General features: G+C 46.4%; 2 protein-coding genes and 1 long non-coding RNA gene across 12 annotated transcripts in view; 1 reads left to right on the forward strand and 2 right to left on the reverse strand.

Moving 5' to 3' along the window:
* The window catches only part of MYBL2 (MYB proto-oncogene like 2), a 45,682-nt gene extending 34,701 nt beyond the window's left edge, over positions 1-10,981 (reverse strand). The window contains exons 1-5 of the mRNA XM_077168161.1: positions 10,933-10,981; positions 7,853-7,946; positions 2,656-2,727; positions 1,795-1,887; positions 369-589 (exon numbers count right to left, since the gene is read on the reverse strand). Coding sequence (XP_077024276.1) covers positions 369-589; positions 1,795-1,887; positions 2,656-2,727; positions 7,853-7,946; positions 10,933-10,952 — 500 coding nt within the window. The 5' untranslated portion in view covers positions 10,953-10,981. The remainder of the gene's footprint in view (positions 1-368; positions 590-1,794; positions 1,888-2,655; positions 2,728-7,852; positions 7,947-10,932) is intronic.
* A 295-nt stretch (positions 10,982-11,276) lies between these two features.
* The window catches only part of LOC143690368 (uncharacterized), a 59,147-nt gene continuing 48,751 nt past the window's right edge, over positions 11,277-21,672 (forward strand). For 6 of the 7 annotated variants that reach the window (XR_013179139.1, XR_013179143.1, XR_013179142.1 and 3 more), the window contains exons 1-2: positions 11,277-11,612; positions 15,461-16,417. This is a non-coding gene — a long non-coding RNA (uncharacterized LOC143690368). Of the gene's footprint in view, positions 11,613-14,323; positions 14,423-15,460; positions 16,418-21,672 lie in introns of those variants that run through there. The other variant, XR_013179140.1, reaches the window with a different exon arrangement.
* IFT52 (intraflagellar transport 52) overlaps positions 17,997-21,672 on the reverse strand; it is a 51,923-nt gene continuing 48,247 nt past the window's right edge. For 3 of the 4 annotated variants that reach the window (XM_077168169.1, XM_077168170.1, XM_077168168.1), the window contains one exon: positions 18,273-19,922. Coding sequence is in view for 3 of the 4 variants with exons in the window: in XM_077168168.1 (XP_077024283.1) it covers positions 19,875-19,922 (48 nt within the window). In the remaining variant the exon portion in view is untranslated. Of the gene's footprint in view, positions 19,923-21,672 lie in introns of all 4 variants that reach the window. The other variant, XM_077168164.1, reaches the window with a different exon arrangement.

Here is a 21,672-nt window from a genome sequence, read left to right on the forward strand (position 1 = left end):
TCCTGGTGCCTGCCCATGCAACAAATGAATAAATAAATAAAAATAAATAATTTACAAAGAAGGTGTGGTGGGTTGAATAGTGTCCCCCCCAAATTTATGTCTACCTGGAAGCTCCGAATACCCCAATCCTCCCGATTTCAGGGCCAGCCTCCCTTGGCACCATCTGTCCTTCAAGCTGACTGAGGCCGGGGCCCTCCTGGAGGACAACCTCCCTTACTCCTCCTGGGGCCCCACAAGCAAGGCTGGGCTTAAGGGCCAAGAGCAGAGGTCCCCCAGGGATTCTCCCCCTCCAGAAGCATGGGCCTCCCCTCCTGGGAACACTGCCTAGCCTGTCCCCCACCCCACAAGCTCCGAGCGGAGGGCCTCACCTGCCGGGCAGCATCTTGGCGATCTCGGCCCAGCGGTTACCCAGCACCTTGTGGGCCTCACAGATGATGCGGTCCTCCTCCTCAGTCCAGCAGGACTTCTTCACCTCAGGGTTGAGGTGGTTGTGCCACCGCTCACGGCACTGCTTCCCCAGCCGGCCCTTCAGGTGCTTGGCGATCAGCGTCCACTGCTTCGTGCCGTACTTCTTGACTAGCTCGATGACCTTGGAGAAAAGCCTCTGTGAAGTCAGCAGGGCCTGCCCCTCCCTAAGCACCGCACCTCAGCATTAAGAGTTTCTGACCAATCCCAGAGAAGAGGGCAGAGGGCAGAGAAGGGCTTGCCCATAAAAAGTCCAAACTCATGGCACTCCAGACTCTCTCCCACAGCAGGACCACATGCCTAGAGGTGGGGGCAGACCTCCCTAACCCCAGCCACGCTCAGGGCTGCCATGAGTCCCCCCAGTACTTTATGGAAACCAGGGCAGTGCAGCCCCAAGCCATGGAGCCAGACCTGCCAAGCTAAGCCGCTGGATTTCAGTACCCCACTGGCCCCCTTGCTCAGAAAACAAACCCAGTATCTGCAGCTGCCTGAGCTGTGCCAGGCCCCTCTCTCTACTCTGGACACTCAGGCCTTGTCAATCCAGAAGAGTGGACACTTCTGGGCAAGAGGACTTGGCTGAGGAAATACTGTGGGTCTGCATGGTTTGAATTTTTATAGCAAGCACATATCACTTTAATTGTTTTAAAAAGGATTTTAGAACTAATTTAAAATATCCACTTCCCTTCTCCTCCCTCATTTCCTGAGCTGAGCCTGCCACAGTGGAAAGGTCTCCTCTGCAGACCATCAGGGAGAAGAAATGGTGAGGGTGGGAGGGAAATGCCAAGAGGTAGCCCAGGGAAATGCTCCACGTCCTGTCGGGGGAATCCTCAGCCCCCTCAGCCTGGCTTCCCACCTATAAAGTAGGATTAATAACCCCTCCTCTGTCCACTTCACAGGATTGCTATGGGGATCCCAAAAGTAAGGGATGTGTGAGGCTTTTTGCCCTGTGAAGAGCTTTACAAAGTGCAAGAATTATAATAAATGATTTCAATAGCTGCCACCTGCTGGGGCTGCATGATCCGGACCCGGAGCAAATGCTTCATGCTCATTTTACCAAATGCCGGCAGCTCTACAGGCAGGTAACACGGCTGCTCCCATCTTACGGATAAAAAGAAGTTGAAGAATTTGCCCAGGAGCCCTCAGTTTGAAAGTGGTGAAGCCTAGAGACACCCTGAGACTTGAGGCCTCGTGGCTCAAGACAGGCAGTGTGGGAATGTCCAGATGACTAGTGGGGGTGACTAAATGTCCGGCTTTCCACTCCAGCCAACCAGGCGGCTTAAAGGCCTGTTCTTGATTGTATTGCACGAGAGGCGCTGCTCTGCTGGTTACCTTTTGGTCTTCCTCTTTGGTCCAAGGCCCCTTGACAAGGTCTGGATTCAAAACCCTCAACCACCGGTACTGGCATTGCTGGTCAGTGCGGTTCTGAGACAAGAAGAAGGAGCACAAAGAAGAATCTGTGAGTTCTCATGGGAACTGCAGGCCTGGACCCTGGCTGAGCACCGGGCTCCAGGGACTGTGCCCGGCGGCCAGGCATACCTCGGATGGCTGTGCCCTTCCCTGCAAACACCACATGCCAACACTCATGCCAGACACGAATGATCCTTCTGCTACAGGAGGTATGAGGAGAGCCTGGGGAACGCAGCCATCTGTGGGAAGCTGCCTCCCGCCATCCTAGCACAACAGGGCTGCCATACGAGTCTTTAACTACCCTTAAAAGTCCTATGGAGCATTGCTTTCTTCTGGAAGAGGCTCTAAATGCTTGGATGTGGGGGGCACCACCCAGGTCTACAGAGGCCTCACTGTGAAGCCTATTGATTATTTCCCCTCAATTTTAATCTTGTTACTAAAAACCAACCCAGTCCTCCTAACTTGCAGGAAGAAATGCAAATTTCATCACATGCTGCAAATGTCACGGAGCCTAAAGACCACGAGGCATGACGAAGTTGCTGTCGGTGCACCTCAAATTCTGGTTTGAAATGGAAGGTCTTAAGGAAGATGTTTTTTTTGTTGTTGTTGTTGTTCTTTTGGGTTTTGAGAGGATGGGGAACGGGGGTGAGGAGGGTGCCAAACCTGGTAAGAAACTCCCTTTCCTTCTCCTTGGCAGAGGGTATCCCAGGGACATGGTTTGGTCACCCAGAGCCCAGAAGCCCTGCTCCTAGGGGAGGGAGGCCGCAGAGGGAACATACTCACAGGAAAGTGGCTGGCCAGGAACTTCCAGTCCTGCTGTCCAAACTGCCTAACCAGGGCCCTCAGCTGCTCATCCTGTCAACACGGGAAAGAAACAGGGTTTGGTTCACACACCTGCAGAAGGCCCTGCAGCTGCTGGTGATTGGGTGCTCTCCACTCAGCCGTGAAGAGAGCACCTGCTATGAGCCAGGCACCAGGCACAGCAGGGGCCACAAAGCTGCCCCTGACCTGATGGGGATGATGGTCTAGAGGGAGTAAGACACCAATCAAAGGCTCACACAGCCCAAGTACAGCGCCCAGCGCTGGGGGACACAATGAGGGTACACAGTGCCGACCGTGTCCCTGGGAGACCAAGGACATATTCTTTGAGGAGGTAATAACTAAGCAGAGAGTCAAAGAAAGACTAGTGTAGCTCTATATGCAGGAAGCAATGGGATGCAAGGAGAGTTTGGAGAGCACAAAGGGGCCAGACCACATGCAAGACTGATTTGGGCCTCTAGACCAGGCAAAAACCACTGATGCTTTTTTTTTTTTTTTGGCCATTAAAGCTAATTGTTTATTAAAAGAAACAAAGGATTAACAAAACTGAGAAAACAGGAAAATTTTATCAATGCAACAAACAGAAAAACAAACCCCAGAGGAAACAGGAATGGTTCCAGGAACAAAAGCTAATTACGTCAAAAGCAAAATAAAGCAAAACACTTGATTAGAATCCTCAGGAAAGGATGGGGAAAAAAATCTTACAGAACAAGAAGACAGAGAGGTGATAAATATATTACACATTAAAACATTAGGAGGATGGATAATACAGAAAACGTAATTCTGTTCAGGAACAAAGAAGTGTAATAATGAAAGTGCATCGTATTAGTTGTTTATTGCTGTATTAACAAATTGCTTCAAACAACACAAATTTATTATCTTTCTGTTTTGTAGATCACAAATCCAGCACAGGTGTTGGAAGAGCTGTGTTCCTTTTTGGGGCTCTAGAGAAGAATCTGTTTCCTTGTCTTTTCCAGCTTCTGGAGGCTGCCTGCATTCATCGGCTTATGGCCCCTTCTCCTATCTTCAAAGCCTGCAAAAGCAGTTCAGGTCCCTCTCGCATTACATCATGCTGATCTTACTTCCTCTGTCCTTTCCCTCTTCTCCCTCCTTCTTCCACTTTTTTTTCTTCAAGGGCCTAGTGAAGCTTTAATAAGATGCAGCAGCTTGAAATTCAGCACAGCACACAACAGTATAAGCACTCAATGAAAGCAATTATTTTAAACAACATTAATAATATATTCCTCCCAATTTTATTCCCTTCTTTATAGACTGGATTTCTTAAGGTGGCACTTGTGGCCGCTGAAGAATCTGCAAACATGTTTTTAGGGGTGTCCAAGAATTTCCTCTGAAATTTGTGTTTTTTTTTTAGGTTATGCTTTCCTGGTGATGGTAATCTCAAAAAAAATAAATATATATATGCATATATAACTGTATGCTGGATTCCCTTTATTTCAGAGTCCTGTCATGAGATTTCTTTCCTTTTTAATTATTATTTTCTCAATGGTTCACAATATCATCATACAGCTGTGCATTTACCATCACAATTGACTTTCTTTTTCTTTTTTGTGAAAAATAACATACACAAAACAATAAATTTAAAATCACATTGCAATCATTAGTTGAACATATTTCAGAGTCTGGTATGGTTTACAATTCCACAATTTTAGGTTTTTACTTTCAGCTGCTCTAAGATATTGGAAACTAAAAGAAATATCAATATAATGATTCAGCACTCATAGTTGTTTGTTAAACTCAACCTTCTTTGCATAACTCCACCATCACCTTTGATCTTTCTCTCATTCGTTAGGGGTGTTTGGGTTATGCCCATTCTAACACTTTCATGTTGAAAGGGGTTGTCTATAATATGGGATAGGAAGATGTGTTGCTGTCCTGGAAGGGCTGGCCCCTCTGCATTTCAGGACTTATCTTGTCCAGGGACCCATCTGCAGATTGAGGTTTCTGGAAAGTTACCCTAGTGCATGGAACCTTTTTAGAATCTTCTATAATGCCCTAGCTATTCTTTAGGATTGGCAGGAATGGTTTTGTTAGGGGGTTGGCAAGCTATATTAGGTAGCAACAATGTCTAACTGAAGCTTGCCTAAGAGTGACCTCCAGAGTAGCCTCTTGACTCTATTTGAACTCTCTCAGCCACTGATACCTTATCACTGAGGCATTCTGAGCAACATGTGGTCACAGTCCAACATGCATGCTATACAATTCACTCTGGCTGCGGCAGGGTGGGAAAGGGGCTATAACAAGGCAGAGTGTATATGCAGGCCACCGCAGACCCCCAGGCCTGAGATGACAGTGATTCAGAATAAGGGAGACTTGGGAAGAATCAAGAGCAGTTAGAAAGCAAAAAAGCATCTATAATATCTTCTGAAAAGGAACTACGGAGTCACACAACACCATGAACTTTCAAAATCATTACAATGAGTGAAAGAAGTCAGATATAAGAATACATACCACATGATTCCACGTATACGAAATTCTAGAAAATATAAACTAATCCAGAGCAACAAAAAGCCAATCAGTGGTTGTCCAAGGCCAGGGACAGAAGACAGACAGCAAAGGGGCACAAGGAATGTTTCCAGGCAATGGGAATGTTTTTTAACATGACAGTGCTGGTAGTTTCACAGCTGAATGCATCTGTCAAAACTCATCAAATTGTACTTTAGTGGGGTTGTTATTGATCGTACAGAAAGTATACGGCAATCAAATTGATTTTAAAAATGTTTTTACACACAAATGTGCACACATATATACATCCTGGTCAGAACAAGAAGCCACCATGTGGCTACCACAGGAATCCAGGTCCTCATCTGCAGCTTGGCTACAGCTCAGCACAGGCTGGGCAGAGTCCTCACAAATCCTTTAGCTGAGCCAGTCTGTACCACATACCCACCAACAGCCAGTCCCCAGCACCTCTCCTCACTGACCCTGGCCAGGCCCATACCAGCTCTTCTTCCCACGTGCCCATGGCCATTTCCAGCACCACCATCTTTCCTGACGCCTGGCATGAGCACTTTGCCGTTTCCAATGTCCAGCTCCACCCATACCCGAGGGCATCCTCCACCTGTCAACTCCATCCCTGTTCTGCCCTATGCTTTCTCCACAACCTCTCCACAGCCACCATCCCCTGACCAGCAGTGTAGTACCTCATCCACTCTCTTGGCACTGGTCTCTTAGCTCCAGGTTGCCCCCAAATCACTTACAGTCCTACACATACCATATTTGCTTTCCTGAAGCCCTGTTATGTGCATGTCACTCCCCAGCTTAAAAAATCTAGGGCACCCCATGGTCAGCTGAACAATGTTACAGCTTCTGAACCCAAAATTCAAGGCCCCACCATCTATCGTTTATCTTTTATCAACCATTCTTTCCCGTCAAGGACCCTTCCCTCCAGCCAAACTGGATTCCAAAACTGGATTCCTGAATTAGCTTTTCTCCACTCACAACCCATTTCCTGTTTCAATATGTTTACCTTTTGCTGTCTTCCCTCACTGCTGGATTTCCAAATCCTTATCTGTAGCTCAAAAGATACTTTCTTTATGAAACTTTCTCTAACCTCCTCAGACAAAAGGAATATCTAGATGTATTCTAATATCCCTTCTTCAACAAACAATTGGTACCACTTGTGTGCAGACAGGAGCCTACTTGGCGTAAGGCAGTGTCACCACGACGGTGACACAAATGACCACCATTTCCGCCCACAGAGTCCTGCCAGTCCCGAGGAGGACTATAGCACATTCCACGGACCTGTGGACACTAGTCTTATCTCGGCACCCAAGGCGGAGAGCTGCCCTGGGGTAGGAATCCAGTCTTGCTCATTTTCCAAGCCCAGAGCCGAATACAATCTCTGATCCACAGTGGGATAAACAGAAAAGGTTTGCTAGCAATTCTCTAAAGAAACATCTTTTAAGATTGAAGAGGGTTTTTTTGTTTGTTTGTTTGGTTTTGTTTTTTCAGGTGCAGAGTCCGGGAATCAAACCTGGGCCTCCCGCATGGAAAGCAAGCATTCTACCACTGAACCACCCGTGCACCCTGAAGAGGGTTTTAATAACTCAATGCAGTAAGACTGTTTTTTAAAATAGACCTAACACTAAACAGACAAAAGAGAAATAGAGGTAAAATTAAAAGATGAGGCCAGCAGGAGCATGAAATTGTGCAACCAATTTCAAAAGGGTCTGGCTTTTTCTATAAAATTAAACATGTACCTGCTCCACGACCATAGTTAACTACATTCCTAAGAGAAATGAAAGCGCATCCACACACAAAGCCTTGTACAGACGCATTAGAGTCACATTAGACACAACAGCCCCAAACCAGAAAGAATCCAAATGTCTATCATATGATGCAAATTGTTTTATGCCCAAACAATGGAATACTACTCAGCAATAAGCACACAACAGGCTGAGCAAAAGAAAGCAGGTCCAAAAGAGCACATGTATGAATTCACTGACAGAATGTTCAAGAACAGGTAGAACTAACTAAACTGAGAAAAACGAGAGCAGCAGTTGTCTGGGGCTGAGCCAGCAAGGAGCCACAAGAGAACCTTTTGGGATAATCAGGATGGTTATTGCATGGATAGAAGCATTTGTCAAAACTGATTGAACCGTTCACTAAAAACAGCTGTCTGATTATATATAAAGTATATTTCAGTAGAGTTGATAAAAAAAAAGATGTGGTCAGAAGAAACTCAATTCAGACTTTATGTCACAAGAGCCAATATAATCAACCAAAAAAAAAAGAAGGGGTGCTGCAGGCCAGTAGCACAATCCACATCCATGAGACAGAACATGCCAGCATCTCAGGAGACATAGCTGCGCCTGTCCGCCCTGAGGTCTGAGGAATATAAACCCCCACCCCCACCCCGGAGGGGCCTCAGAACTGAGAGTCCGCAGGAACCGCTCTGAGCAGAGGAGGTGGGAGCACCAGAGAAGCCCTCAGTCTCTTTCATCTTCTCCTCTTCTTCATCCCACCCGTTGGGGCATCAGGTGCCAGGCTTAGGTCTCGGGTCAGCCCCCACCCCCAACCCCCCGCTGCCAGCATCCCTCAGAGCCCTGCTCACGTCCTCGTGGGTCCATTTGACCTTGCACTTGCAAAACTCAGGTCTTGGGCCAGCCCCCCGCTGCCAGCATCCCTAAGCCCCACTCACCTCCTCGTGGGTCCACTTGACCTTGCACTTGCTGTCCCGCTGCTCAGGCACGTCGGAATCGGTGTCCTGGTAGTGCAGCTCATCCAGCTCCTCGCTGTGGAAGGAGCAACTCCAAGGTCAAGGGCACGTACTCTCACTTAATGCTACCTGACCGACAGGCACTGAGTGCTGGCGGCGGCCTGTCAGCTCCAGGGCAAGGTCTGGGGGAGGAAGGCTTTACACTTCTATACTTTTGAAAAAATCAGGCACTTCCACCCTACTCTTCTTTTTAATTTTAATTAAATGTGGTTATGGGTGGTTTTTTTCCTTCATCCTCTTTCTTTTAACAAAAGTTTTAATGTTTCAAAAGGTACACCCCCCCAAAAAAGGTTAAGGTTTCACCCAGAATGTTATCATTGACACTCAAAACCAGACTCCCATTTCATGTTTTTCTTCTGGATTTAACAATTTTTTTTAACTTGCAGAATACCCGCAACCTGTATGGATAGAGTAGGGATTAATGCTGATGATAAATGTAATCATTATGCACGGATTATAACAGGATTTTAAGAAAGTACTAACTTTCTGGGGAAAAAAATTAAATCATTATCTCAGTAAGTATTTCCATTTCTGCATATTCCTTTTCAATCTTTGCCTACACACAGGCAGAGTCAGAGAATTATGGATTATTTTATTCTAGAACAGGCAATTTTCCAAGTTGCTCCAAAAGCCTCATAATTTTAATGGCTGGGAAAATGGGGTTCACACTGCTCACCTCCAGGGATGTCAGGTGCCCACGGAAGGTTAGTAACCTTCCAACGCCATGCATCAGGGCCCTACACCAGGTCGCCTTCATAACGTGTACTCTTAAGTCAGGAATTCGTAAACTGAGAAAAGCCTAGACATCTCCAAATGACCAAGGCGATCGCAGGACTTGTGCCCAGAGGAAGGAAGAAGGCTTCCTTTCATGTCCATGTTCTTTTCCCCTTCTTCGCTAGAACCTGGCATCACTTCCTAGAGTCGCTCTACAGCACAACGGAAAAACTGTCTCAGAATGTAGGCTCTTAGGCTGCAGCTGTCTGTCTCCTCTACGATTATCTTGGGTCAGCAACATCTCTACATCCACAGAGGACCAGATGTGGGTTGGCAATGGAGGGCCTTAATGAGTGTTTGCTCAGGGAATGGCCGGATACACAAAAAATGAAAAAACATGTGGAACTGCTGCCTATTAGCTGACAAGAAATGTTCAAGCAAAATTTTTACAAACAGGAGAGGAAGCAAGCTTGTTTAACTAATCAGCTTCATCCCGTCATTTGCACCCCACTGTACAGGGTCCTTCCATCACTGCAAAGTAGCAGGCAGAAAATTTACAAAATATTAAAAGCAAAACGAAACTGGCTTAAGCTGCCCCAAACTACTTGTTGAAAGAAATCGCCTCTGCTTCTCCAGCAACACAGCATGGGGTGTAGCTTCTAGCGGGAGCTCAACAAATGTTCCCTAAAGGGTTAAAGGTGTGTCTGCCTGGAACTGGTGCCTCAGGGCTCTGTTAATGGGACAGCATCTCAGACAGCTGAGGGAGTCCTGTGAGATAATATACTCACAGGACATGGTGCTGGCTGTCCCCTTCATATGCGCTACCATTACTCCCATTTAACAGATGTAGAAGTGGAGGCGCATAGTGTTAAGCCACTTGCCATTTCAGTCCCACATATCCTTTCTTTTGCTTTGTTGTTTGTGCTTGGCTCTGTTCCAGGGCCAGGGTGAGTCAGAGCCTAAGGAGGAACAAGGGCACTGGGGTGGATAATTACAGTAAATGGCCAGGAAACCAGCTAAGGGTTGTGGGGGTACTAGGATGGGGACCCATCCCCCACACAGGAGGTGGGGGGAGGTTACTCCACTAAGCTTCAGGGGAGATGCAACTGCGGAGAAACTGGGGATGGAGTGGGGATAGTCACTTCCTGGAGCAATACTTCCTGAACCAAAAATCAGACAGGGTCTGACAAGTGCCCCAGTACTTCCAGGGACCAGAAAACTACTCCTGGCAATTGGACGGGCCCTAGGATACTGTGGCCTGAGGAAGACAGTCCCTGTGTCAGGGACCTTGCCACTGCCCAGGGATGGGACTTCCCTGCTAAGAGGCACTGCAGGGAAAGCCAGCTATGAGTCAAGGTCTGTAACCTCCACCCAGAAGGTGAACACCACCATCTGCAGTGGGTCTAAGGTTTGTCTGGGCCAAACGATTCCAGGGAGGGAACGGGGTGGAATACCACTGTCCCCTGACTCCCAGATTGGCCAAAAAGCCCAGAGCTCAGGCCCCAGGCACACAAGTGTGACAAAGGGAACTGGGGCCCATGGACCCGGCTCCAAGCTCGACTCTGCCAATTATCCTCCGAGTGAATAAGTAAGAGACCGCAGTTCCTGCCTTTACCCCAGGGGCTGCTGGCTCCCAGCGGACTCCATACACATCTGGCTCTCTTCCCCTCACCTGCAAACCTAGATGCCAAAACTCCCCGAGTAGAACAGGAAGAGGGGTTTCTGCAGCTAAACCTGTCCGGGCCCGGAGCCCAGATGGAGGAGACAAAAGAGCCCCCGGCCAGCACCCTCCTCGGGCCGCGGCAGAGGGTTTGGGGTGCTATGCTTCCCGGGATGCTGGGTTGAAATGCCCACCCGCAAATGTGCACGTAACTGAGGTCTGAAGGATGTCTTCCAGGTTTTAACCTCCCACTTTACTGTGACTCGAAGGGTCACTTTCCCTCTCCAGGGATCGCTTCCTTCCCATGTAAAAGCCTTTCCAGCTGACACCGGCCGTCCCACCCCCACGCCGTAATTAGGCGGGAGACAAAATGACATCATGCAGGGCCTGGCCCGGGTCCCAGGAGACCCGCCCGCCACGGCTCGGAGACTGAGGAGGCCCGAAGAGCGGAGCGAGGGGCTCCCGAGAGCCCCCCGGTTTCGCGCGCGCCCGTGCCTCTGACCGCCCAGGCGGCAGCATTTCCCGCGGAAACCCCCACAGAGGGATCACGGCGAAGGCATGGGTGAAGGTGGGGAAGGTGGGGGGAGGGGAAGGGCAGGGGACCCTCAGCCCGCCCTGCCCTGCTCACCCGCGCGTCCGCCGAGACATCCCCCCGGCCCGGGCCGCGCTGCGCCCGCCCGCCCGCCGGCTGAGCCAGGAGCCGGAGCGGGAGCCGGGCCGAGGCCGGGGCCAGGACGCGGGCTGCTCCGGCCGCTCGGGGCCCCCGGGCCGGGCTGGGCGCCGTCAGCTTGTCCGCAGGTCCCGCCGCCCGCTTGCGGGGGCAGCCGAGCCGCCGGCGCGCACAGAAGCACTTTCCTATCTCGCGCCAAGCGCGACGGCGCCTCCGGGGCCTGACGCGCGGGCGGGAGGACGTGCGTGGGGGGCGGGGCCTGCGGGCGGGGCGGGGCCACACGGGCCCGGAACCCGAGAACTTCAGAGCCCCCGGGCCCCGGGAAAGCGTGAGAGTGGCAGGCGTCTTGGAACTTGCCATTCGCCGCGGGCTGCCGTGTGACTGATGCCTGGCTCAGGCCGAGCGCGAGGGAGGCTCCACGACGGATAGTCACGTCGGGCACACTGTCTGTGCAAAAGCCCCAGTAGTCCGAGTGGCGCTCCTGGGTCCCCACAAGCCCCTACCTGGACCAGGGCTGCTCCTTCGTCTCCGTTTCCTCTCCAGCCTCGAAGTCTCCTCGTAGCCCAACCGACCCTTTTAAAATGCAAACTTGACCTTCCGTCTCCGAGAACTTGAAGCCCTCGCTTCTCTTCCTCCGGGTAAATTCCTTACTCCCTATTCAGTCTTACAGGATTCTGCGCGATCACCGCCCTCCCCTCCCGCCCGGGGCCAAAGGAAAATTCCTAGCCTTCTTGCCATTGCTTGGACCAGAGACACTTTCCACCCCTCCAACTTGGCCAGTTCTTATTTATCTTTGCTGCCCATTGCCCGCAATCTGCTTGTTCACTTGCGTGATTCCCCCTTTGAACTGTGAACATCTGGGGTTAAAGGCCTCTGGAGCCCCCTCGCTATCCCCAGGCTCAAACCTTGGCCAAGGCCCCATGTAAACGTCTATCGAGCTGACTCTAATTTTTTACCTACTTAAACTCCTAGAAGTATAGAGAGGATTTGCCATGAGTTGCACCCAGGACTCCCTGGTAGTGCTGGGGCCAAAGTGAATGAACTATGGGGCAGGAGCTTGGGAGACCCTGCTTGTGCTATGGATCCCTCTTTCAGAAACTGCTGGCCACCTTGGCCAGTCTGGCCAGCAGCGGCACACTTACCACAGCATGAGGAAGACTGACATGGTAAGTGCTAGAACCTTCCACATCACTTCATTCAGAGCTCCTCCCACCTCAATGTAATTACTTTTCTCATAAAGTAATTCATGTGGACACCCCCTCTTCACTGCTGGAGCATAATTTAAGAGTTCCGGCTCTCAACCAGACTGCTTGGAGTTTGGATCCCAGCTCCACCACTTACTAGTGGAAAATCACTCTTCTGTACCTCAGTTCCCTCATCTACAAAAATGGGATTTACTGGGGGGTGCAGGGGTAGTTCAGTGGTAGAATTTTTGCTTGCCATGCGGGAGACCCGGGTTTGGTTCCTGGTCCATGCACTTCCCATAAAACAAATAAACAAATTCAACAAGTGGTGCTGCAATGACAGTATACATGGAAAAATAATGACATATGACCCCGCCATATAGCATACACACAAAAAAGGCATTTATTAAAAACTTCAATAGCTATTACTCTGTACCAGCCACTGTTCTGTGTGCTTTATAAACATTTATTCATTTAATCTCTATAATAACCCTATGGGGTAGTCATTAGTTTTATCCCCTTTGGGCAGATGGAGGAACTGAATCACAGGCTTCCCCAAGGTCACACAGCTAGTGAATCGCAGAGTAGGGATTCGAAACTGCACTGTCTAGCTCTAGAGTCTATGCTCGTAATCACTTCACTGGTATCCTCTGTAGGGTGGTTGTAAGATTGAATAAATTAGTATGTGCAAAGCACTGAGGACAGTCCCTGGCACATAATAAGTACCCTATTACTATTAGCTTTTATTATTGTAACATTTCTGCTACCCTCACTTTTTCTTTTGAGGTCCAGGGAGCCCTTTGCACACACCACACACTCTTATGTGGACAGGGATGGACAAGACCTGGCAGTAGATTCAGGATATTTGCCCAAAGCAAGAGGCAGGAAGCAACTGAAGTCCACCTGGAACCTAGAACTGAGGCCCCTTGACCAGTCACTGGAGTGGGAGGGGCCTGGAGTCGGTACAGGTGTTCAGGCAGCAAGGAGATCATCCTAGTGCCAGCTGAAATCTGGTAATCTCCACCAGTATATTGTCTCTAGTTATCATACCAACAGGCACCTCCTCCCCACCCCAAGAAAGAACTCCCTGCATCCTGGATGTAGCTTCACCAGGGAATGGTCCCTGGGCCCAGAATTAATAACACACAAACTGTACTTTGCTGGCAGACTTCCTGACCATGCCCTTCTCAGGCAGGGAGGCATCAGCCATTTGGTCATTCTACAGTCTGCCCCTGGAAGACAAGTCTGCTCCACCCCAGGTCCCAGACCCAAGCCTTGCTCCTGCATTGGGAAGTCAAGGATCAAATCTATTTATTAAATGCTCAGGGCCTCGCACCAGGCTGGACATAAAAAATGATGAGTAGCATCCCATGGCCCTTCTGCCTGGAGTCTTTCCCTCTCTACCTACTGAGCACCCTCCTTGTCATATGTGTCCTCCTAACTACACTTACTCTACCCCCAGTTTTGTGGTTCTCTCCAGTGCAGAGGGCAATTCCACAATCATATTTTTAGCTTCAGACCTTTACCCTATTGCTTGACTCTTGGCAGGTAGTCATGGAAGGAGTTTCACACATTTTTTTAATTTGAGTGAATTTAATGTTACAAACTAACATTTCAGGTGGAGAGTTAGGAAGGCAGGGACCAGAACTGAAAGGACCTGGAATGCTAGTTTGAACTTTATCTTGTGTGGTATAGAACATTGAGAGAGACTTTGAAACAAAGGACTGTTTTTCAGTAAAACACTATTTGCAAATTAGTTATATTGTTTGAGTTCCAGAAAAGGAACAGCAAAGTATTCAGTTCAGAAAATAATAGCTTGATATTACTGGGGAAGAAAACATGTGCCAGATATTACTGGGGAAGAAAACGTGTGGCACATGTTCTACAGTCATCTTGCATTTAACGCTCACCTCAATGTGAAGCAGGGACTATGTGGTTCCCTATTTTAAAGATAAAGAAACTTGGGCACAAAGATGTTAAGTTGTCATGATTACCCAGCTTGCAGCAAAGCACCCACAATTTGAAATGTTTATTTGGAAAGTACTGTTTGTGAAAATATGCTGAAATAATTGAGGCTAGGCTATCATAATGAGATAATCCAAACCATGCATACTCTCCAGAAACTCACCAGCTGATAGGGGAGACAAGGAGTAAAGAGAAAATTAGCCATTTAAGGGTGAAGATCAACTACAAGAACTGTGGGTGCCTAACCAAGAGCAGATTTGAAGGCTTTTCGAAACTGAGTGACTTAAGGAATTTGCAAGGTAGCCATTGTGGGGAATAGTACTTCATGCAGAGGGAGCAGCCAGTGCATAGCAGGAAGGATTAGGAAATACTCAGGGATTGGCAAGAAAATGAAGTCATTCTTGACTCTTCTCTCACATCGCTTTCATCTGATCTATCAGTAAATACTATTGGCCTCAAACCCTTATCTTCAAAATATATCTAGGTGCAAAACACACATAAAAAGATACTTAACATCATTAGTTGTCAGGATGAAAATTAATACCAACTGGGATTTATAAACCTGTTAGAATAGCTAAAATTAAAAAGAGTAATGTTAAATGTTGGTGAAGATGGGGAGTAATTATACTTCTTGAATATTTTGGGTGGGAGTATAAAATTGTACAACCACTTTGAAAAACACTTTAGTGGTTTGTTAAAGACCACTTTGGAAAACAATATAGCAGTTTCTTAAAGACTTAAACCTATATCTACCATATGACCCTGCCATTCCACTCCTAGGATTATATAAGAGAAATGAAGGCTTATGTCCATACAAAGACTTGAACATAGCTTTATTTGTAATAGTTTCAAACTGGAAATAACCCACATGTCCATCGACAGGTCGTTGGATAAATAAATTGTAGTGTATCCACACGATGTAGTATTACTTGGCAAATCTCAAATTATGCTAAGTGAAAGGAGTCAGACAAAAAGAGTATATAGTGTATGACTTCATTTATTTAAAATTCTAGAAATTGCAAAATAATCTATAGTAATAAACCAATCTAAAGTGACAATGGTTGTCAAGGAAGGAAGGAAGTTTTGGTGGGTAACGGATTTGTTCAATTTTCATGTCCTTTAGGGTCAGTGACCAAAGGATGGATGATCAACCTTGCCTGGGGTTGTCCAGGCTCATGCCAGCTTTGGCTGTGTACTCTATTGCAATTGTTAAGTGTAAGAACTTTGGCGATTGGGCTTTAATACCACGTGCAGTCACACACCCCTGACCTCTCTACCTTAGGCCTTCTGGGGCATCAGCTTTCGCAAAGACTTAGTTCGTTTTTTTTTTTCCCCAGGTGCATGGTCCAGGAATCAAACCCGGGTCTCCCGCATGGAAGGCGAGCATTCTACCACTGAACCACCCGTACACCCAAGACTTGGTTCTTTCAATTGCAGCATGACCACTTGCAGTTCAGCAATCAAGCACGAAGGGCTCGCGGGGTACGAGATTTAAGCGGAAAATCAGGGAGGGAACCGGGCGGTGCAGGACACCAGGTCTTTGTCCAGAGGCCGGTGGAAATCATCCTCGTCTCTCTGAGAAGATGGAGAGAGAAAAATCAAGTCTTAGAGTCAACCCGGCGTCTCTTGCCACCCACCGGGTGACTGGGGGCAAGTGACGTGACCAGCTTTGAGGCTCCTGGCGAGTAGGTGGAGCCGAACTCCACCATCAACTCTAGCCCGAGCACAGAGCTCTAGGGAGCCCGCTCGCCGGATCGAGCCCGCGCGAGGCATCACGGGAGTCGCACCACCCGGCAAGCCCGCGGCGGCGTGACGTCATAAGGGGCGCCGGCTGTGCGGGTCGCTCGTTGCGGCGCGGTGGGGTTCAGAGCTCCTGCGGTTTCGCTCTCGCTGCTGCCTGGCTCTCGGTTCCGGCCACCTCCGCGCGCGTGAGGTGCCCCCTCCGGAAAGCCTCCCCCGACGCCCATCCTTTCGGGTTGTGAGGAGAACGGGTGAAAGAATGACCCATCGGGTGAGAGGGAGGAGGCTGCTAATTCATGGCTGGTCTCCCGACGTCACGTTGGTCACCGGAGTTCGTGTTCTACCGGCACCTCCAGCCTCAACCCCTCCTGCCTGGAGCCGTCCCTGACTCTCCAGTGTAGGTCCGAGGCCCTGAACAAGCTAACACTGCAAGTTTTCTTCATGCTGTTTGTCATCGTTTGCGACTCCTAGGCTATTTTCTCCCCGCCTGGATTGTGAGCTGCCGGGAGGGGAGCCCTAGAACGAAACCTTGGTAGGCTTCATGCTAAAATTTGGTATGTAGCACAACAAGATTTATTCTTTGTAATTTAAAATATATATTTCTTCCTATCTCTTGAAGGCACGGGAAGAAATTGATTAGAGAGAAGTTAACAGAATGGCTGAAGAGGTGGGATTTTTACCTAACCATAACATCCTTCAGTTACGCGCTCAAGAATTACCTAATTAAAACATTTATTAAATTAAAGAATCAAATTTACAATAAATTTCAATAAGGAACATATAGAGCCGTGGGGCCTTTTGAGGAACAGAATCTGATATTTGGTTTTGTAAATGGGAATTTAGCGAAAGGCACACAGAAGAGTGTGAGATGTTACATCAATTTTTCTCCTTGTTTTTGGGGAGAAGAAAGGTTCATTCACCTACACTTATCTCTCCCTTCCTATTATGTTATCTTCTCTTCATTTTGACATTACAAAGTTCCTCTAATCAGATACTTATTTGAGCTCAACAAATAAAATCCCCAGGGTTATCTCATTTTTTATGTAGTTACCTGCTAGGACAGGTACTATATTTGTATTACTTTTTTTAAGAAGGAAGTTGAAACACATTTGTTAACTTTTTCATCTCAACTGGCTCATATATCAGGGAAAATTCATGCACATATGTGAACAGCAATCTGGATAAAGGGGCATTTTTGCATCTCATGTTTAATTAAAAACACCTCTGCTCACCATCTTAATTAAGTGAATAAACTTAATTTCACCAATAGAGGGCCAATGTGACATTATACAAAGCATCACCTATGAAATATTTTGGAAAATCCCACCCCACTGCCCCTAGGGTTTCTGGTAGTGCTGGTCTCCTGGAATGAGGACTGCAGTGGTGAAACACTGTTCCCTCCTCTAAAAAAGTTTTAAAGTCTGCAAACCACTCATGCCACCTGCTCGCCTATAGCCTATAGAAAATGTGTATCCATACAATGGACGATTACTTGGCCATAAAGAAGTGAAGTTCTAATACATGTTACAAGATGGATGAACCATGAAAACATTAAGTGAACTAAGACACAAAAGGACAAATATTGTATGATTCCACTCAAATGAGCTTCTCTGACCCCAGGAAGGATGTCCCAGTCTTCCAACCCCCAAACCACAGCAGAGACATGGGGAGGCCAGAGGAGTGTATGGGAGCACACAAAAGGGAGCACATCTGAATATGCATTAAATATTAGATGATATTAGGAGAGATAATGGTTATATATAAGTATTTGGGGGTGAAATGTTATGATGTCTATAATTAAATTTCAGATGTTCACAGAAAAGCTACACACACAGCATAGATAGCAATGTGTTAAAAATTGTTGAAAATAGATGGTGGGGTACACTGGCATTTACGATGCTATTCAGCTTTTCTGTGTTTTCATAAGAAGTTGGGGGGGAAATACATCCTCGACAGGTCATCCATGGGACAGGATATGATGGGTGGGACAGGCCTTGCTTTCACCAGTGCACCTTCTCAGGTTAGGAGAGTGTGGGGAGAAGTCCCAGGCAGTCTGTCAGTGCTTTTCCACACCTAGACCTCAGCTTCCCCTTTGGAAAGCAGAGCTGGACAAAATGCAGATAGATCCAGAAGTTTCTTCTAAGATTGTAGGTATTTATTCAAATTACCCATTGCAGCATAACAAATTGCTCCAAAATATAGTGGCTTAAAAATACCATTTTATTATGTTTGTGGATTCTCTGGGTTAAGAATTCAGAAAAGACACAGCAGGGGCCACTCTCTCTCCTCCATGATGTCTGGGGCTTTGGTTGGAAGGACTCAAAGGTTGTAGATGGCTCGATGGCTGGAGGCCCAGGAATCATGTGGAGGCATCTTCACTCACATGTTTGCCAGGTGATGCTGGTATAGGTTGGAACATGTGGCTGTTGTCCAGAACAGTCACACATGGCCTCTCCATGTGGCCTTGGATTTCTTACATGGAGGGTGGTGGCTACAAAGATGAGTTTCCCAAGAGAACCTGGCAGAAGCTATATAAGCAGAAAAGAACCTTTTATGACCTGCCCTCAGAAGTCAGAAAGTGTCTGCCTATCTCTCAGCTGGGCTCCCAGACTATCCTTTGAGCAACGTGGGCTCTTCCAATTCCCGAACATTCTACCCTGGCTGGCTACCCTGTGTACTAGGGCTTGAGTATAGGAGACATTGGAAGCCTAGACAGAGTTTTTTGTGTTTGTTTTTTTGGAGTATATGGGCCAAAAATGGAACCCAGGTCTCCTGCATAGCAGGCAAGAATTCTACTACTGAACTACCTGTGTACCCCAGGAAAAAAATTTTTAAATGAATAAATAATTTGAAATTGAGGATTTGACTTGAGCCTTTCTTCACAAGGTTTTAATCTCATGGGTTCAGTTACCAACTCCATGTTAACAACTCAGATCTTGAGGTCTTCCTAAGCCACCTGTTTCTGACTTTACTAGTTATTTTCACTTGTATGAATTGCTATTGTCTTAAACATAAGTACAAAATTAGACCCTCATCTTCCAAAACAACTCATTCTCAGACTCCCCATCTTCCAAGAGCCCCACCACTCTCCCAGGCAACCAGACTCAAAATCCTGCTCACCTGACCTTCAACCCCCACACCAAATCTGTTTCAATGCCACCTTTCCTAAAACAACATCTCCGTCCACATCCTCGTTACTTCTTAGGTTTATGTTCCCTTTTTCCTTTAAAGGGCCTACCATCCTCCATTCTTATAGAACCCACCAGCTCAGCTATTCACATTGTGCCACATCCTTTATATTCCTTAAATGGCTCTGCAATCTTCTACCTGGCTTTCAGGGTTCCTCAAAGCTGATTCTGAGTGTATTCCTAAAATCGGCTGTGCATTTCCACAGTACCAGCTGCCTCATATAGGCGGTTACATTCTCTCACTTCTCATGACAAGACCATCTGGTTCTAGCCTCCTTGGGGTTACCCTGAACTACAACTCAAAATGATAAAATTGAGTGCTCAGGAGTTCAAAGGAGGAAAATGTATGTGTGGATGGTGGGGAACATATGCTCCATGGCTGTGTCCAACAGGCAGCAGGGAGATGGATGGGTAGCTACTATTTTATATTCTTCCTTAGGTATGGGGGTAAAGAGACTGTGTGAGTTAAGTTTGTTTTGTGTTCTTCTGAACTAGTTAAAAAGCAAGTGCAGTTCCCCCAAGAAGCTTGAGAGTTATGCCTTTGATAAAAGAGTCTCAAATCCAGAACTGAAGTTGAAAGAAAATACTTCATGAAAGACTTTCATAAATTATAAAAGTACAGATTCAATAAAAAAAGGGAACTTATCTTACATTACGGTTTTGAAAGTTAGAAATCTGATATCTGGGTGCTACAGAAGATGCTAAGACTTTCCACAGCTGACAAAGGAAACACTGTATAGACAATTTTGATAAAGAGCTGAGTGCAATTAAACTAGTTTACAAAAGAACTGGAAGGCAAATTATGCTTCAAGAGTCGTGGTCTTCAGAAATTGCTCTGGAATGCTGTTTCACTTGTGTCAACATCATGTTCCTAGATGAGAGAAAAAGACTATTTTAGTATTGCAGTACAATGCCTAAAATGTAAACTCTGGCATTTTGGATTTTGAATAGAGATGTTGAATTTTTTGATCAGAGATTATTACTATTAGCCAGGTAATCTCTGGTTCTAAGTCTAAATCCAACCAAGTATCAAGTTTTTAACTACTGAGATAGAGTTTTTGACCACTGCCCATGGCACACCAGAATGAGTGAGTAGCAAATACAGTTGAAGGTGAAAAAACTGGTGGAAAAAGCACACCGACTTCTCACCCTGGCTTTGGAGCCTGTCCTGCCATCCCACCAGAGTTAGAACATTTCAGGGCTGAACAGGCATATCAATATCTACCTCTGGGTTTGCCCAGCCCCCTATACAGCTCCCCTCATGGCATGTATCTCAGAGTACTAAAACTGCCTGTACACTCATCCCTCAACACCTGAGAGGCAGCAAGGACCTTATACATCTTGTTCACTGCTATACCCCAACATCCAGCACGATGCCTGACACATGCCAGGTGTACAGCAAACACTGCCAAAAGGCCCAGCAGAGCCGGCCCTCTTCCAGTAGAGGCGTCTTCCTTAACTGATCTCTCCACTCAAATTCTAAAATCCTAAGCTTGTATGATGCCTGCTTACATTAAAAACAAACATTTTCCCTCCAAAAATAGCATGTTCATTATACAAATTTTAAAAGAAAACAAATCATGCAAACAACACATCTGAATGAATTTGTTTTCATTATGTAATATATATAAGCATTTTGTAAAGAAAAAAGGAATCTATATATATTGTTTAAAAGTCCTTTTTTCCCACTTACTATAGCATGAAGATCTCTTCATGAAGTTCTTAAACATTCTTCTGTAACATTTAAAATTTTATCAATGTAGCCCAGGTCACTTGACCAGTTCTTTACTGATAAAGATTTTCTTCTATTAAAACAAGGCTACAGTGAGAGAGCAGCCTGGTTAATAAATGAGCACACATTCCAAATTACATTAACAGGAATTCTGAGGATTGGAATTCCAAGGATGTAAAGGGACCTATATTCATAAAACTACAAAACATTGCTAAAAGAAACCAAAGACCTAAATAAACAGGAGGACATTCCATGTCCATGGACTGGAAGATTAAATATTGTTAAGATGTTAATACTACCCAAATTAATTTACAGATTCAACCCAATGCCAATCAAAATCTTGAAAGCCTACTTTGAAGGAATGGAAGCGTCAATTATCATATTTATTTGGAAGGTGGGCCCCGAAGAGCCAAAAACATCTTGAAGAAGAAAAATGAAGTTGGAATACTCACACTGCCTGACTTCAAAGCACATTACAAAGCCACAGTGGTCAAAACAGCATGGTAATGGCATAATGATAGACATACTGATCAGTGGAACCAAACTGAGAGTTCAGAAATAGACTTGCATATAGATTTTTGACAAGGCTACCAAGTCCACTCAACTAGGGTAAAACAATCTCTTCAACAAATGGTGCTCGGAGAACTGGGTATCTATTTCTAAAAGAATGAAAGAGACTCCCTATCTCATACCATATACAAAATTTAACTCAAAATGGATCAAAGATCTAAACACAAGAGACAGGACCATAAAGTACCCAGAAGAAAATGTAGGGAAGCATCTTCAGAATCTTGTGGTAGGCAACGGTTTTTTAAACTTGACATCCAAAGCAAAAGCAACAAAAGAAAAATACATAAATGGAACATCATCAAAACTGAATACTTTTGTG

This window comes from Tamandua tetradactyla, chromosome 1 (genome assembly GCF_023851605.1).
Source record: "Tamandua tetradactyla isolate mTamTet1 chromosome 1, mTamTet1.pri, whole genome shotgun sequence".
Lineage (NCBI taxonomy): Eukaryota > Metazoa > Chordata > Mammalia > Pilosa > Myrmecophagidae > Tamandua > Tamandua tetradactyla.